Below are 19714 nucleotides of genomic sequence, written 5' to 3' on the forward strand. Positions count from 1 at the left end.
GCTTAATGGCGTCTATTTATTCATTACATTTCTTCTGCATTTTCGTTACAAGCGAGAAAATATACATACTCTGTTTTGTGCTGGAAGATCTTCAGTTATCAGTTCATTCCACAAAATTGCGACAGTTACGAAAATGATAATAATGGAATCCTTTAAACCCATGTTATAGTTGCAGTTTGTTCTGGAAATAATGCGTATGCATATCTTTTGGATTATAACTTTGAACGAAGTTATGTATTACTTATTACTTACTTACTGGCTTTTAAGGAACCCGGAGGTTCATTGCCGCCCTCACATAAGTCCGCCATTGGTCCCTATCCTGAACAAGATTATCCAGTCTCTACAATCATCCCACCTCCCTCAAATCCAATTTAATATTATCCTCCCACTTTCTCCATTCTCCTGTAAGTTCATCCCTCTTAGCCCCAAATATTTTCCTAAGAACCTTATTCTCAAAAACCCTCAATCTCTGTTCCTCTCTCAAAGTGAGAGTCCAAGTTTCACAGCCATACAGAACAACCGGTAATATAACTGTTTTATACATTCTTTCAGATTTTTTGACAGCAGACTAGATGACAAAAGCTTCTCAACCGAATAATAACAGGCATTTCCCATATTTATTATGCGTTTAATTTCCTCCCGAGTGTCATTTATATTTGTTACTGTTGCTCCAAGATATTTGAATTTTTCCACCTCTTCGTAGGATAAATCACCAACTTTTATACTTCCATTTCGTACAATATTCTGATCACGCGACATAATCATATACATAGTCTTTTTGGGATTTACTTCCAACCCTATCTCTTTACTTGCTTCAAGTAGAATTTCCGCGTTTTCCCTTATCGTTTGTGGATTTTCTCCTAACATATTCACGTTATCCGCATAGACAAGAAGCTGATGTATCCCGTTCAATTCCAAACCCTCTGTATGTATTACAAGAAATACTCCTAAATCCTACCACACCTAATTTAGTGAAAATGATTAAATTTATAACATTTGTTACTAAACTCTTAATAGGGAAGCTTAACAAACGCTATAAAACTCACACTGAATTCTGTGTTTTGGTGGAATGCCATGTTTGTTTACTGATTGATATTGAAATTAACAGTTGATATGCTTCAGTACCTAGATGCACATACATAATGCTGTAATCATCTACAGAAAGAAATCTCTTAACAAAGCAAACATTATGTTGACTGAAAGTAATAAAACTATGTAAAATAAACATAATTGAAAGCTGTTACACCAGTCATTCTGCTTACAATAATTTGGAAGAACATAAACGAGGTGCTTAATGGTAAAACACAGGACTCATTCTGGAGGTCTCAGGTTCAAATGTTCAATGCCAATCCAATCAGTGTTTTTAGTGGTATCCCCAATCATAAGTAATAATCTAGTTATTTCAAAAGGCAAATGCCAGATTGATTCTGACATCCACTACAACAAAATAATATATTGCAAGTTCTGAATCCATAACTGTCCACAATTGTTAGTAGATAGCAGCAAAATGGAAACCCAGTGTACCATTCTCAACAGAGAGTTGCAATATGACTTTGCAGTTAAAGAAACTATAAAATATAAAACCTAAATTATAAAAAATATAAAACTGGAGACAAATGTACGTCTTAAAATGTTATGTACATGAGAGAAAGTTGACTGGATGAAAGAAGAGGGTTCCTTATAGCCTCGAGATAGGATAAGCACACAAAGAACAAAGAAAGCGTGTAAAAGCAGATATCCTGCTCGGTGGCTGCCAGCACCAATTGCCTGTGCTGATTGGCACTGAGTAGTAGACACACACAATGTATGTAAAAGTGGTAAACCTGCCAGTTGCTTTCACGTTATCTAACTCGCCTGATGACTTTCTTCTCTGTTTTGACAGTGCTATATTAAAAGCGACAAGGAAAACAATTGGTATTCGTCCAATAAAATGCAGTAAGAAAAGGTACCTATGGTGAATATCATCACTTGTTTAATGAGTTGGAGGCAGATGAATATAAACTTTTTTTCAGCATACAGAATGACTTTAGAAACTTTCCATTACATTTTAAATAAAGTAGAACATTGTTTAATCAAAAGTTGATGTTACTGGATTAGACAACCTGGTAATACATAGCCCATAATAATATACTGCGCCATATTTTCTCCATTTATTTGATCGATTTAAAAAAGTGTGTGTAATCCAAAAACACTGGCTGTGAAATGTGTGCAGGGTAGAGGATTCTTCGATTCAGAAGTGGTCTGGAAATTATAAAGTATAAAATTAGAGTGAGATGACACTGGGGACTATATATTTCTACCACATCCTACATGCAGCTTCTGAATGAAAGTAGCCTAGGTTCCAGGATTTTACTTGTGTGTTGTAGCAGTCTTGAAAAATCGTATGTGTTCGTCTTCCTCACTTTCTTGACCATGTTTCCTAAATTATGAAGCTTCTGCTTTTCAGACTGTAGCAGAGGTTCATTGAATATAACTGTTGGTCTACGTATATTTTTTTACTTTCTGTAACATACAGAAGGGTATTCCAGAAATGTAATAGTATTAGAAAACTCTGATGAAGAGATCGTAGGTCATCACTCTCTGGATCAAAATTACTTATAACTGATATCCTCTCTGTCCAGTGAGGGTGGGGATGGTGTTGCACAACGAGTTTTGTCGAAGTCAATCGCAGCCAAGAATATTGTGTATCAGTTGAAGTACAAAGAGCTATAGAAACTTTGCTCATATTCCCTGTCATTGCTCTAAGTCTCACTACATCCTTAAGAAACGTTATGGCTTCAAAATATGACTATTTTACTGTGTGACTTCTGCAGATCAGAATCTCCGGAGTGGGAAAGTGGGATTTTTCCAATCTAGACAGCAAACTGATCTCGTAAATACTTTTACCTCTTCTTCAGCTTTATTTCTAAAAAGAATATAAATGCTCTAATGGAGCATTTTCATAGGCAATAAGACTAACAACCGAAAAAAAAGTCTTAATGAATCATACGATAGGAATTTTCAGAAAATAAGCACGATTTTGGTACCCCACAGTGTCCCCCCCCCCCCCACCACTTCCTCTAGAAGTGCAAAGTGCTATCGAAACCTTCACAGTCATGTACCTACATCCTCTTTCGAACTGTAGGTCTATACTGCGTTCGCAGTTTCCACTTTGACTCAGTGACGATGTTTCTGCTTTAATAGTTTTGTTGCATTCAACTCCGAAATGTCATTTTTGAGAAACGATTAATAGACATTATTCTACTTACAAAAATCGAAAAAAAGATCGCCAATATTCAACTCGTCAACGTGACGTTTTACATAAAACATGCAGTTCTATCGTAGCTTTAAAATCTAAGTAAAGGGACAGTGTGCTCCCTAGATGAAAATACTGTATAAATATCGAGTGGCATCCTGATGCGATCCAACATTACTGTATCTCTTTGCACATCTTTTGTTAAAAGTAAATACAGTACTCGCAGAGTCGCAGCTCATTAAGGTGTTGTGAATTTAATCATGATTATAACTGTAAACTATGATACTGGTTACAAGATATTAGACATATCCGTATTAGTTTTTCTTATGGAGCACCTAAGTCATGACTGCGGATTGGATCGTGCCAAGATCCATATAGGCATAAGTGTCAACATCACAATATGTGAGCGTAATGGAATAAATTACTAAACTGAATTTCAGGTAAACAAAAGGTTGGAGTTTTGCCACCTCCCACACCATCATACTAGCACAGTTGACATTCTTAACAGTATGGTACTATACGTGACGCGTACACCTTAGTAATGATGAAGTACGCGCTAGAAATTAGTTCGTAGTTTCTTATGAGATGATCATCGTGATTGATGATTTAGACAGGAATGGAGTAAGTTAAAATAGTGAACCGATATTTGTGGTATGTTTAGAATGCAGATATGGGGTCACCACAAACCACTGCTTAAAGTAGACGGGATTCCGTTAGCCCGTACTGACTACTGTTCCATTTCATGCAACTAGAACCTGCATCTCAACCTAACATACCTATATTATTTCGCATGTAATGCCGAGACTTGTCTCACGCTTTCGTAACCCTACAAAGTTATTTCTCATGTACGTGCATGTAAACATTATTAATATTATACTGAACAGAAAAACTTGTCACTGTATTATAAAGAGAAATCGGAGTATGTGATCTAGAGTAGTGAACTCTGCACAGGCAACAGCATTAAGTCGATTGCATAATACAATTTCCATACAATTATCAAATATTTATTTACCTCCACATCATTCTTGTATGCAAAAATTTGACTAATCATCATTAAGGTATCATAAAAACGCATTATAGAATTCAATGCCTGTCTTCATAGTAACAAACCAATTTTCATATTAATGGACTGTACCGAACGCACGTGGAGAGTTCCCGCGCTGCAATAAGATATAACTACAACGTCTTTGGCAATAAGATGACAAATCACGTTACTTATCACAGCGGCATAATACATTTCACATCAAATGTTTGTTTGCCTGAATATTTTTCTTATCTGGATTTTAGCATACATGATGTGGTTTCTGTTGACAATTAGCGTTATAAGACACAATTACGGGTGTTATTACGAAGAAAATGTCCACATGTAGGCTCACTTCGCTAAAGAGCTGAGGAATGTAGTATGTCCAATTGGGATTTCAACCCAAGCCCGATCGCTACCTTGGATCACGAGTCCCATCACGGAATCGTCGTGCCCCTCCTAAAAAGGTTTGTTATTCTGGCACATATATAATACACATTCCGAAGTGATATAGTGTTAAAAGTTGTATAATCAAGATGTATATTCTAGCATGTTTTTCTTTGGTTGTTTTTATAGATTGTACAGCCTGATGCACTGCAGACATTGCTTTATAGAGCTAAGCATGTAATAAGCACAGATGCAACATTAATTTATTTAGTGTTCTGTCCAAAGATAGGTCTTTCACTGCAAACCCAGCTTTCTCCAATCTTCCCTATTTTCTGCCTTCCTCTTTGTTTCCTCATATGATCCATATATCTTAATGTCGTCTATCATCTGATATCTTCTTCTACCCCGAAATCTTCTCTCGTTCACCATTCCCTCCAGTGCATCCTTCAGTAGGCAGTTTCTTCTCAGCCGGTGACCCAACCAATTCCTTTTCCTTTTCTTGATCAGTTTCAGTATCACTCTTTCTTCATCCACTCATTTCAACACAGCTTCATTTCTTATTCTGTCTGTCCACGTCACACGTTCCATTCTTCTCCATGTCCACATTTCAAATGCGTCTATTAGCTTCTCTTCACTTCGTCGTAATGTCCATGTTTCTGCTCCCATACAAAGCACTCCACTAGTCTCTTCCTTGGCCATTGCTATCCTCATTTTGACTTCCTGGCAGCAGCTCATGTTACTGCTTATAGTACACCCTAGGTATTTGAAACTGTCCACTTGCTCTACTGCCCCATTTAGAATTCGCAAGTTTATCTTCTGTATTTTTCTTCCTAAGACCATACTCTTCATCTTATTTGCATTTATCTTCTTCCCATACTGCTCACAGCTGTCATTTAGCTCCAGTAATCCTACTATCCTTTAGTGTCATTTCCTCTTCTGCTAACAACGCCATATCATCAGGAAATCTTATGCACTTTATTCTTCTTTCTCCTACTATCACTCCTCCCATGTTCTGAAAACAGTTCTTCACTAAATCCTACAAGTATATGCTGAACAGGGTAGGTGATAAAGGACATTCTTGACGTACTCCTCTCCCAATTTCAATTCCTTCTGGCATTTCTTCTCCTATTCTGACTTTGACTCGATGTTTCATAATATACAGATTACTGAACAGTCTTCTCTTTTCCAATCCACACCTATTTTCTTCAGGATCCCCATCAGTTTATTCCTACCCACTCTGTCAAAAGCCTTTTCTAGGTCCACAAATACTAAATACACTTCTTTATTCTTCTCTGGGTATCTTTTGCCGATTGTTCATAGCAGTCCAATTGCATTTCTCGTACTACCTTTTCCCTTCCTGAAATCAAACTGCTCTTCTTCCAACTGTTCTTCCATCTTAGAATATAAACGTCGATTTAATATTCGCAAGAGAATCTTCGCCGAGTGCGATATTAGACTGATAGTCCTGAACTCCTTACATTTCTTGGCATTATTTTTCTTCGGTATTGGAAACGCTGTCTCCGTAAAATCTTCAGGCCATTCGCCATTCTCGTATGACATTATTTTCGTTGCATAATGATAGAATTTGCTCCTTGTTTTCACCTAGGCATTTCACTAATTCAATGGGGATTCCATCAACTTCATTTCCTTCAGCGCTAGTTCAACTTCTTCGCTTAAAATAGAAAATCCTTTTTCGTCTTTTGATACGGCTTTTTCATTTTCTATAGCTAAGCTAAGTCATCTGGACGATTTCTCTTCTCAGATAACTCTTCTACATTCAACATATTTCGTCCATCTGTTTTTTATTCCTTGTATGTTTGTTATTTCAGTTCCGATGTCATCCTATATCAACCACATTGATTTCCTCTTCTAATTTGTGAAGTCCAAAAATTTTATTTCGCGGTACATAGATGCAACAAGGCATTCATATTAGTGGGTGTAGTCAAATCACTGCCTGCTGGATCGCATCTTATCCATAGGATGTGATCCAGCAGGCAGTGAGTCAAATAAATCAGAATTAACTGCAAGCACTGCCTGCTGGATCGCATGGAAATTGTTGGATTGAAGGGAATTTTCTCATACTTGGAGGGAAATTTCTCAAACTTTGGCTTTACTGTATGTATGTTCTGCGGTACTCTTATCTCGCTGATCGTGACAGTCGTCGCTGCTAGAACTTTGTGAACTTCTGGAACGTATTGGAAATTAAATATGTTTCGTTGAAGTGTGGTGACTATTTTGTTGTGCAAAAATGTTATCGAAAGAATTACGGGCACAAGCATCAGAGTTTCTGAAGAGCAGGAAAAACGCAAACAATTTAATTAGCATTATATCGTTGCTAGAGGTAATGTACTATTGTCAGGGAGTTTGCAGATGTATGCCTACGGTATAATATTATACATTAATTTAAAATTGTACGGTATCATAATTTCAGAGGGAAATATGTCTATCAAACAATGAATAAGATACAAAATTTACATTTATTGGAGTAGTTCATATACTATCATTATTTACAGTATGCTTAGAAGTGTTCAGTTCTGATTTAGCATAATACAGTATACTGATTGTTTGTTCAGTTTCTTTATACACATACATACAGGCTCCATGATACAGGATTAAATATAGTGAATCTTCGATTTCGGTGCCCACAGCGTACGGGAGAAAAGAACATAATTAAATAATTTAAAATAACCTCAAAATTGTAACACACTATTCTAGACAGTACTTTGTTCCATAATATCTGACCGACGTAAACATTGCCGTCAGAGAGAGAGAGAAAGAAAGAGAAAAGGATAATTGCTATTGAACCAATGGTAGAGGTCTCATTTCACGCTTAATCTAAAAGTTGGGCGGTCTGAAGCGTTCTTCCCCCACCCAACTTAAAGACAAACGTGGAATGAGACCTATCCCCTCTTCCATTCGTGGAATAGCAATTATATTCTGCCGGCAATGTTTACCTCGCCTGTCAGAAGTATAGAGACGATGATGTCATTGCGAAAGTTATACATCCACCCATCTCACTTATTACAGACCAGTACTGACAACGTCACTAAAGAAAAAATCACCAGTCTTTGCCCAGCGCTTGAAAATCCTGCACAGATTTGCAATATGCAGAGCATAACAGAAGCCTAAACTAACCTAACCTATCCTGTCACAGATTCGTATATGAGTGTACACTAGCATGTAGCTTAGGGTGAATATTACTTATGTCACAGCCATTATAGGAACTTGATAAAATACCTTGAAAATGCCTTGGATATATAGTATTGATTAGTAGAAATTGATGTGATCACTGGGAGAGCTGTAAGCCCACCCAATCCGCTCTAAATACGTACCTTATATACGAAAGTCGTCGCGAGTGAATGAAGTAACAGTGGGTTTCAATGTCGCCAACATTGTAATAATACTACACACCTAATCAGACCTAACCTAACCTTTCTCATAATACTACACACCTAATCAAACCTAACCTAACCTGTCACAATACACATCAAATCTAACCTAACCTCACATAATACTACACGCCTGTAGTAACATTCCTCACATTTAGTATAATTTCGTTTGCATGTTTTGCCGGCCCTGCTTCTCGTGTCTGTAGCCATCTAGTGGAAGAGGATCGTAATTCGAGAAAGAAAATTATGACGACTTTCATAATAATTACATTTAGTTCGTCCAGTGTGGGCCTGTGATATATTAAATGTGTTAATGTAGTAACAATTCTATATATATATATATATATAGAATTGAAATGTGGTGTTGTGGCTGTGATAAAAGTATTGAAAATCGATTTATAGCGCCACATTAGCAGTGATAAAAGTGTGCAATATTCGTTCAGTGGCCGGTGGATACTCTATATTGACCCTCCACGCCAATTTAGCTCAACCCGTCCCAAATACCTTCGCTTTTTAAATACCCAACCAATTTTTTTCAAGACTTTTAATACAAAATCATCATATAACGCAATGGTACTACCATCATATTGCACTACTCAGGAAAGCACGCCTTTCTTCGGTCCAGGGTAAATATATTTGTGTATTTATATATACGTACATTTTACAGATTTAGTAATCACCTGGCAAACACGCATCTGCAAAAATATGAAACAATTACATACAGAAGAAGTTTTAACTTTCATCAAAACATAATTCCTATATGCATACACAAACACACGTCATCATAACATCACAAATAATCATGTACAATTGCTAACAACGTCAATTTTTCGTATGCAATTTAAATTTTAACATATATGTATAAGTATGACGATATTTTATCAATTGTAATTTTTAATATTGTTAACCAACACATATAGGCCTAAAAAATATTGTAACATGAGTTTTATGTACACATATACCAAGTGACGTGCAATTTTAGCAAATTGCCAAGTCAAATGCAAATTAATTGACATCAACATATTCCCTATAAATATATTAAACTATTACTGCATAATAACTCATGACTTCACCTTTTACTGTTTCAGTGTTTCATTACAAATGAATGCATTCTACCTATGTTAGATATTGTTAAACAATTATGTATCTGATGATGCCGTACAGGCGAAAACGTGTATACTTTTCTTTTAGTAACATTTTGTAGCAAATGTTAATTTGCAATAAGAATGATAAGTCATATATAGCAAATGTTAATTTGCAATAAGAATGATAAGTCATATATAGCAAATGTTAATTTGCAATAAGAATGATAAGTCATATACAGGAGAATGGCGAAAGTTACACAACACAGAACTGCACGCATTGTATTCTTCACCTAACATAATTAGGAACTTAAAATCCAGACGTTTGAGAGGGCAGGGCATGTAGCACGTATGGGCGAATCCAGAAATGCATATAGAGTGTTAGTTGGGAGACCGGAGGGAAAAAGACCTTTAGGGAGGCCGAGACGTAGATGGGAGGATAATATTAAAATGGATTTGAGGGAGGTGGGGTATGATGATAGAGACTGGATTAATCTTGCACAGGATAGGGACCGATGGCGGGCTTATGTGAGGGCGGCAATGAACCTTCGGGTTCCTTAAAAGCCATTTGTAAGTACCAAATAAATATGATAAGTCATATGAGTGAAAATTTTAAATAGATCCATTTTGAATCTTGCGTACACTACTTTTAACACTTGAATATAAGTAATTGATTTACTAGCAGACTTACTCATGTTAATTATGTAAGTCTGCTAGTTAATCAATTATTTAAATAAATATATTTCATAACTAGATAAAACTTTAGCTTACTCTTGAAAGAGTAGAACTCGTGCTCAGGGGCGAATTCCTGAGTTGAAATTAAGAAGTATATAATAAAATTTGTCTTATGTCTACTACACAATAAGAATATATAAATTTTAATTTACAATTTTTCATTATTTATAAAACCCATACATAATTTTTTTTTTTTAAATTTAATACTAGAACTATTAGAATTGACAAGATTAGGACATTTAAATTTAAATTTGTTATCTATTCTTGGTCCTAAATTACTACTATGATTAAATACTGTAGTAGTGTTGCATTTTGGTTCAAACAATCTTAAAGAATTCATGCCTTTTGTTTCATAGCTACGAGAATAAAATTCAAAATTATTTCGATTATCATGTATAAATTTTATTAATACAATATAGTAAATCTGTCTTATTTTAAGAACATTAAAGTCTAAAAACAATTTTTGAGATGGAAAATCAGTAGGTTTATGAAGACGTATTTCAATTATTTTCTTCTGTAAAGTGGATTAAAACTTTTTTTTAAATAAGCTACCCCATTCTATAATTCCTTACATAATTACTGATTGAAATAAAGTTAACAATAAGAAAGACACTCTTTCAGCTTTCCCAATAACAGGACTACCTCATTGGACAAAGCATAACAGACAGAGTGAAAACAAAAACAGATCACAAAAGAGAAATGTGGGGAACGGACAAAAAAAAGGGAAATTAAGTAAGAAAGGATAATAGCATATATATAACAGGCCTAAACATAATAAACAAACAGATTAGACGTTCAGACAAAAGTTCTTCCTTTTTAGGAAACAAAGTACAGGTGGTATTTTTAAAATGGCAAGTGATCCTTGATAGCAGTAAGGGAAACATCACGAATGAAGTCATTGTTCAGCTGGAACTTCTTGGCTTCCGTCTCGGGACCTTTCTGGTATAGCACGCAGCGGACAAACATTAGCTGTCATTTTAAGAGCTAGTCTCCATTCACTGCTAGTGAGGCGATCAGGTTGTCGGATCCATTTATTGGCAGGAGTGAACTCCTTATTGAGGATAACGCCTTTCCCTTTCTGATTTAAAGAGCACCAAGATTGAAATGCTCGCTCCCTGAGCTCTTGTCTCAATTTTTTCATTTGAAGTGAATCAAAAGAGATGTTTTGAAGTCCAAGTTTATTTAAACAAACCCCAATTTCACTAGACAAGTTGCGACAAGTGTTGATTCTGGGATCGTTGTAAAGTCTGACCTGCATTCATATGCTGCAAAAAAGCTTCCCAGCTAGATTTATGTAGTCCCAATCCCTTGTATTTTCTGTCGGCATAAAGCATGTTGTCTGGCATATCGATGGGAAGCTGGAGTATTTCCTTCAATGTGGTTTTAATGAGAACATCAGCATCAGAAAGAAATTTGGCTGGAATTTTATTCAGTGGAGTTGTCTGAAACTGATAAACCAAAGTAGGGCAGATGTAGCTGCATAACACAGAATATTTCTGAAGGTGTGGTAATAGAGGAGTTGATGTGAAGATATCTAGTTTGTTCTTTAACTTTTCCATACACTTGATTGCATCAAATACAGTAGAAGTGTGGTAACTTACACCGAGATATTTTATATGTTCTTGTGGGACAATTGACGGAATTGTTTGGCCAGAAATTAAGTCAAGTGATTTGTAATTAAGAAGTCCTTTGATTACAGAAATGCATTTGCATTTATCTATGTTTATGTGGAGACCAATTTCGTTAAATCTAGTTATGGCATGTGCAACCAGTACTCGTGCTGAGTCTTCATTTCTAACAACAATCACGGTGTCATCTGCAAAACCTAATGATGTTATCTTTGGTAGTCCTGGAGAAACAGAAAATCCATGCTCTTCTTGCAATTCATGAGTAGAAAGATCTTCAAGAATATGGTCAGTTGATATGTTATAAAGGGAGGGAGAGAGCGGTGAACCCTGCATAACTCCTCTCTTGATAGTGATTTGTTTGGTTTTGTACGTTCTCGTTTCTATTTGAGTTTTATTATCTCTCTGCAACTCTAGTATTAGGTTTGATAATTTGGAAGGCAATCCAAGTCCTAGCAAAGTGTTCTGGAGGTGTTTGTAACCCACATTGTCAAAAGCTTTACTTATGTCGAGAAATACTAATGTTACATCTTTCTTCTGAGATTTTGCAGCAACTAAAACCGACTCGAGAATTGATGTATTTATCAGGGAACCGGGGGAATTAGTAAACCCTCTTTGATTTTCGTAGAAGTTAATTAAAGCTCTCAGGCGGAAATCAAGAATTCACTCTATTACCTGTCTGATCACAGAACAGATCGTTATGGGTCTCCAGTTTTCAAGATTCATTTCATCCTCACCTTTATAAATTAATACTGTCCTGGCTTGTTTGAGGCAAACTGATACTAAAGATTTTGTCAGCATAGTGGTTGCTATCATAGCTATTACCTCATAGCATGTTTCGTCTTTCAAAGCCCGTACAAGTACATGGTCAGGACCTGGAGCTGTGTCTACAGTTATCTTGCTTACAGCGAATGCTACTTCTTGTTTCGTGATAACAAGATTTTCCGTACTATCTAGAACAACTTGCTGTGATGCAGTTATAACGGGAGAATATTCTTGACGTTCACAAAGATGTCCAGTTGATAGTCGTGAAGAAAAATGATGATGGATCTTGTTAATATCCACTTTACAAGATGTGCATTGCTCGTATTGTGCGTAATAAACTTATTGACAAGTAATTCCTCAATAAAAGAAATTAGCCTACATGTTTTCAAGAAAGTCATGTGATAAAAAAAAAAGAAGGGAATTACACATACAAAATTCATGTTAAAGTGGTGCTTTACGCCCATTAATTCTGTCTTAAGGCTGTCTATACAAACAAATCTAATCTAACTTTATGACTATGGTAATCTGCACGCTAGCAGTAACCTTCTAGTTTTTTGATTGGAAAATGTCTTAAAATTCTCTTTGGTATTCTTCATTGGCTTGTCCGTGAATTGTGATTATTATTACACAGGTTCATTCTTCATAAATAAGAAAAAGTAATATTTATTTTCTTGCTGGTCAGGATGTCTGCTCTTTCATTTCTTTCTATGCTCTGCTGATCTGGGATGCATTGCAGTACAAGATCGTTCATTTTAGATTGGAGAATGTATTACCGGTATGTTAAGCAGTGGCGCTAACTTAAAATTAACTTTGGGGGAGGGGACAAGACACTTCATTGAAAAGAACATTACGATTTAGAAGGGAAACTGAAAACATTGCTAATTTTTTTTTAATATTCACATTTAGGCCTACAGTAGAAAAGTAAACACAACACTGTAACTCGCTTCCCAAATATATTTTCTGAAGGAAAGTTCTATTTATTTCCTTATTTATTTATATTGACTTCAAAATAACATTGGATTTCGGAGTGAAAAGAATAAGTAAATATTAAAAAATAAATGTTTCTATGCATTAAAAATATTCACATGTAGCCCTAACAGTAGAAAAATAAACATAACACAACAGTATAATTTGATTTACAAACACATTTTCTGAAAGAATGTCCTCTTTCTTTGCTTATTTATTTATATTGGCTTGAAAAGAACACCTAGTATGCAACTACTCATATTGCTAGGATGCGAGAGAGGACAAAATTTAGCCCAGAGACTTTGATTGTCTTTGAGATCTTTAACTTGCTGGAAAACTATGACACAGGACACATGGCTTAAAGTTCCTCCTGGAGGACTTGCACCCCAGATTTTTGTGTTCTAAAAAATCCTTTGACCCCAGCTGGGTTTGAACCCACAGCCCTTAAATCTAGACGAGAGCGCTGAGGGTGGCTATAATAAACTGCTAACCACTAATGATAATAACCTACTATATTGCTACTTTATGACATTATGACGTGACAGTGGTCATTGGTCATAGAATACAGAGATTAAGAGAATTTGGAGCATGTTGCAGCGATACTGTCAACAATTAAGGACAATGATTTCCGACTTTAAAGAATGGTTTAAAACCTATGAATAATATATTGTAAAAATATAAAAGGAAATGAAATGTAGTCTAGTTTCGCCTTTTTGATTTTTGAGATAGCCTAAAGGGCGACTTAGCGACATGTCAATTTTATTACTCGCAAATTGCTCCTTTCAAGTAGCCTAAATTGCGATAAATCGTCCAATCTGGCAACCCTGGCCAGCAGTTAGTAGGTTACCTGTTACTGGCAATGGCATAACATTGACCTCACAGAATAAATTTTTATATGTTTAAAATGCAAATGTAAGAACTAATTAATGATTTAAATCAAAGATTAACAAACAAAATTTTTTGTTTATTAAATACACTTTGATTTAAATCAGTCCAATTTGACCACCAGTAATAAAAAAGTATATTAATAAAAAAATTAATTTGCTGACTTTATGGATATCGATGATAAAAACCTACAGAAACTTGGTTACTTACTTTTAAGCAAAATCCATTTGCAAAGAAGAGGAAGAAATATTGACAGCCACAATCTGACTGGTATGAATTCAGAGTAATTCTGTGGTGTTTGGGTAAAGGGAGATGTCATAAAAATGAGTTCGGATATAAATGAAAATTAAACTTAGAACCCTAATTACAAATAATTTTCTACACAAATAAAACACATCAACTGCTTGTATTCTTTGATTTTTGCACACCCATTTGTATAATTAAACTTGTGTGTTCATCTGGGGAACAAAATTCCACCTGGACAAAAGAAATGACTTATACCCCTTTACCCGAACATCACAGAATTGGTCAGAAGCTAATTCATGATTTTCTTGATATCAATGGAATGTTTTCCTTGCTAAGCAAACACATCAGCTTGTTGCAGCCTTACCAGTGTTCACTGCATCATGTGAAAGTGGATTTAGTGTTATGATACTGAAAAATAAATTAATATCTTCTTTATATGGAAGGCATGAATCACCTAATGATGATTAACATGAATAGTGTAAGACTTGAATATTTCAGTCCAATATCATTAGTAGAGCGCTAGTTTTCAAACAGAGGGATACAGACATAAACAGAAACCAATAGGAAGAAAGCTTTACTGGTAACTTCTGAATGCAGTGAGATTCATCTGGATTGGATTGTAGAGGGAAGCAAGTGAATTTAAAAAAAATTATTTTGTGCCTTGATCCTAAATACTTGGTCAGTTTGTCCAGTCTTGGACTATTCACTAATGAGTGTTTTATAAATTGTAGAATATGGAATGTCCATACATATGTAAATTTGTATATATTATACTGTAAATCCGGTTTCTGCAGCAGACTAATGTTGCCTTCCTGTTGCTAGTTGCCATCGCCTCATCCAGTCTCCATCTCTAAGACCTCTCTTTCACATGGCACTCATAATTTCTTGTATCCAGGTATCCCATGGATGTCCTCTTCTTCTTCTACCTGGTGGATTCCATTTTAACATTCTTTTAGGTAATCTTCCTTCATTCAATCTCTGAACATCTCCACTAACTTAGCTGTTTTTCTCTGTATTTTTTAATACTCTAGTCTCTTCATGCACTTGATGTCTAATTTCTTCATATCTGACTTTATCCAATCTTGACTTCATAGCTGATCTTTAGAAAAAGTCCTTTTCTGTTGATATTTATTTATTTATTTTTATTTTTTTCGCTAATTTATCAAACTTCACACACATAGAGCATGGTACTTTTAACATTTATATCATAAATCCTAATTTTATTTTTCGTTCTGATATTTTTTTGCCATAAGCTGGAATTTAATATAACTAGTATAATTTTTCTAGTATTATTTATTCTTGTATTTATCATATTATTACAAGTTCCTGTGTTACTGAATTTAGCTCGTCAGTACATGCACTTATTTTTACATTTGCATCCAAATTTAAACCTTGAGTATCACCTCCTATGCACATATATTCTGTTTTATCCGAATTCAGTGTCAGGCCCCATTTGCAATATTCATCCAATTTTTTCATCTTGTACTCTATATCTTCCAAATCCTGAGCAAGCACCACCTGATCATCTGCATAGTGAAGTGTAAAAAAATGTTATATCAATTGATATGCCCATTCTAGAGCATTTCGTTCTCCACATTTTTAATGCAGCATCCAAGTATATGTTAAATAGAACAAGAGACATGCAGCATCCTTGTCGAAGATTCTTTCTTACCTGGAATGTTTCAATGAATGATGCTCCTATTTTAATCTTTGACTTCACATTTCTGTGTAATTCTTTAACAGCATTAATTGTTGTTGCTTTAATCGGAGATTCTTGTAACTTCTGGAACAGTTTTGTTAGAGGAATGCTATCATATGCCATCTTAATATCAACATATATATGCCATATATAAATTTTTTGGGTTGCAAAATTCATAGTTTATGAAATTACAAAACTTTAATGCTTCTGCATAATTATTGCTTTATATACTGTATATAACAATATAATAGGCCTGTTCCATCGGTCTGTAATTAGAGTTCTGTCAACTCTAAAATATCACTAATTTTTCATCGTTCTTTGTGTAGAACAAATTGGAAACATAATTTAGTTGGTTCTTTACACGTGGTCAATGAAGACTTACATGAAGTCTAGTTTGGTAATGCAAAGAATTCTGTGTCTGAAGTAGGAATACATGTGAGGCAGGATTCATAGATGACTGGAGGAGTTAAATTTTGACATGTGTAAGAAATTCCCAGTCAATTTTTTGTGGTTGATCTCTTCTTCTTTTATATGCTGGAAATCTACTGCAGGAGCCTCTCCAGCTTTACTGCCCTACTGAAGGAAGAATGCTGTGTTTATATCGCCCTTAAAATTCATTGCTCTCTGTCGAGTTTTGAGTTGTGAACCATCATGGATCTAATAGCAAGCATGGTAACTGTTTGACCACCAATGACTACTAGCAACAACTGAAAAATTAGTAAAAAAAAATTTGTTCTAGCCAGAGTATGTTTTCAGTTAGAATATCATATGCGATTTATTTTTCATGAACATTGCATTATTAATATTTTATATGTATTATTTTTTACAGAGTGAAGGAAATATACAACCATGTATTTTAGCATTGGAAATGATATTCACAGAGGTTTTAAAAAGAAGAGAAATAAGCAGAGATTTCACAGCTGCTTCAAACGAACAAGGTAATACAATTCCAGATTATATCCTGTATGCTTTTATAAGCATTAAAAGTTAACAATTTTTGCTGTGTACAGTTAACTTCAATGCCTTATTAGGCAGCTTTATCTTGTCCAAAGAACTAAATGGAATTATATTTTAAAAAGTGTATAATAATAAAGTAGATCAATAACATTATACCATAACAGAGAAATTTTGTAATGAGAATTCTGTTGTAAATGAAGTCCAGAAAGCCGTTATGTACAATACAATCTAGACCAGATAATATTGTACTCGAAATTTTGTACACATTCATTAGATTATTAGAAGATCAACGAAAATATTTCACCCAAAGTGACTTTTTTTCTTTCCCAAGAGTTTGATATAAATACACATATTGAGCTCCTCTTAGTACTGAGATGATTTCTTTTATCGTGATGTCTGTGTACTTGAATTCTGTTTTGAGATTTCTGATGCTATTTAACATTGAACATGTGTTAGTAACTAAAAGGTATTATTTGAATCTGTCTAGATCCACTTCAGTATGAATTCAATTTTGTATATACAGTATTAAATTCACTCTGGACAAACAAGGTGATACAAGTAAAACTATTAATGTGAAATATATTGACAAAGCCTTCTTTTGATTAAGGTTTAATGGGACTACTGTATAATTAAAATACTTCAGAATTAATGATTCACGTGGGAGGGAACAGTATTAGAATTAGAATTATTTATTATGGTGAAGTTAAGGCCATCAGGCTTTCTCTTCCACTTCACCATAAATCAACCAGAGGTACAAAATAATTTGTACAATATAATAAATTATTACATTCAATGAAATTAGCAAATGATACATGCCACAGATGTTAGTAATAATATAACATAGCCTAGTTTACAATTTGAAAACATGGACTACTCAAAATGTATAATACAGTAGAATCCCTCTTAACCGGCACGAAAGGGACCAGGCTAGTTCCGGATACGAGATTTTGCCTGACTGCACAGACAACTGTAAATTATGCCCTGCCCTATAAATTCACACACAAGTGGTCACAGTATCAGTTGCCCCTGGTACACCAGGGAGACCATTTTGCTTGTGTGTACCTCACCACCGAAGATATTTGCTACAGCTAGCAACACCACCAATAGACCACAGCCTCTCTGCCTGGAAAATCTTGTTCCGTTGATGCTGGCCATGAGAACCTATGTGCTAATTGTAAGAATAACGATTTGACTTTTATTTTTCTGTAAAAGAGAGAGGGGGGGGGAGAGAGAGGGAGAGGGGGGAGAGAGAGAGAGTGCGTGCGTGTTGCTAGAAATCAACTATTATTAGTTGAGTGTAATCTTTTAACAGTATTATTTAATCATATTTGTCAAAGAAAATAATAGTTTATTTATACATGTCTGCTGCAGTAGTAGAACCTTGTGCTTTGCCCAGATCCCAATCCTGGATTTTACTGCATGCTGCAGCTTTAGTGTGATATGCAGGCACATATGATGCATCAGCTTAGATAAGTATATTGCAATCTGTCTCCCTGCCATACACGAACTGTCATTGTTAACAGTACATACTTATATTCAAAAACTGTTGTTGAAAATGGCTATAAAGTCATTTAAATATGTGCTCTTGCATACATGACGTATATGTCTAAAATGCAGATAGTAAGCCATTGATGTTACAAAGGAGGAGAGTTCGGCCGGTGCCATGCCGTGAATCAGATCTCGACAAAGCTGAGGGGTCATAAGTTCGATTCCCAGTGCTGGAACGAATTTTTTTCCAGTACTAGGTATCAACATGTAACATTGCCTGTCTCCGAATTGTAGCAAAGATACCCAAAGAGAACTTATATTCTAGAGAGGAGTCACTTTTTTTTACAGCTGTACATTATAACACAGTATGCATATTACGCAATTTTGGAAGACCTTCAATATTCCCAATATACAGGGATCACTAAGCACCGACCCAAGCTGTAATCTCATGTAAAATATCGTAATGCAATAAAATACAGTGTATATAAACTATGAATTATGAACTGGGTAAATAACGGGAGAGCACAAGTGACTATTATTAAATATTGATGACTAGTTCAGTATTATATAACATGTACTAGAAAAGAATTGTTTGTTTCAGAAATAAATGCTGAGACTAAATACCGAATATGGCTTCAAGAATGTTATGAGGATACATTTATGAGGTTACTCTCAATTATGTCAAAACATAAACCTTCCATGCAATTACAAGCTTTGTCTACAATGATGAAATTACTGAGTTTGGAAGGAAAATATCCTATTGATTACAGGGGAAAAGAGGAATATTATTTTCCTGTTCAGAAACTGCGTGTAAGTACAGATTTTCTTTTCAAATCGAAAGACTTTCTTTTGAAGAAAGGGGGAAAAATTAAGATGAGAATCATGGAAACTTCTTGTTTGTATTGAATATTAATATTATGTTATTTTCGCTTATGGAACTTAATGATTTTATGATATTTCGTTATTGCCAAATTAGAAAAAAAAATTCTGTTGTAGCATATGAATTATTTCAGAATTTTAGCTTTGTGATTAATATGAAAATTTAACTTCTTACATTTTGTAATATACCCTGGTTAATATCTACATTTGTTTCCTAATATGAAACAATCAAAAAAGAAATTTCCTTTCAAATGAATGAACTGGATATTATAATATTGGCTAATAACTGAATTTTATTTTATTTATATTTAAAATTATTTAATATCGGAATTATGAAAATAGCCACTTCATATAT

The 19714-nt window shown here is 34.8% G+C and overlaps 1 protein-coding gene across 2 annotated transcripts in view; it reads left to right on the top strand.

Moving 5' to 3' along the window:
* The first annotated feature begins 6768 nt into the window (after positions 1 to 6768).
* Positions 6769 to 19714, top strand: part of LOC138710805 (nucleolar complex protein 4 homolog A) — a 28658-nt gene continuing 15712 nt past the window's right edge. The window contains exons 1-4 of one of the 2 annotated variants that reach the window (XM_069841929.1): positions 6789 to 6984; positions 16587 to 16707; positions 16865 to 16973; positions 19082 to 19290. In XM_069841929.1, coding sequence (XP_069698030.1) covers positions 16687 to 16707; positions 16865 to 16973; positions 19082 to 19290 — 339 coding nt within the window. In that variant the 5' untranslated portion in view covers positions 6789 to 6984; positions 16587 to 16686. Of the gene's footprint in view, positions 6985 to 16586; positions 16708 to 16864; positions 16974 to 19081; positions 19291 to 19714 lie in introns of both variants that reach the window. The other variant, XM_069841928.1, reaches the window with a different exon arrangement.

The sequence above is a fragment of the Periplaneta americana genome, chromosome 12 (genome assembly GCF_040183065.1).
Source record: "Periplaneta americana isolate PAMFEO1 chromosome 12, P.americana_PAMFEO1_priV1, whole genome shotgun sequence".
In the NCBI taxonomy this organism is placed as follows: domain Eukaryota; kingdom Metazoa; phylum Arthropoda; class Insecta; order Blattodea; family Blattidae; genus Periplaneta; species Periplaneta americana.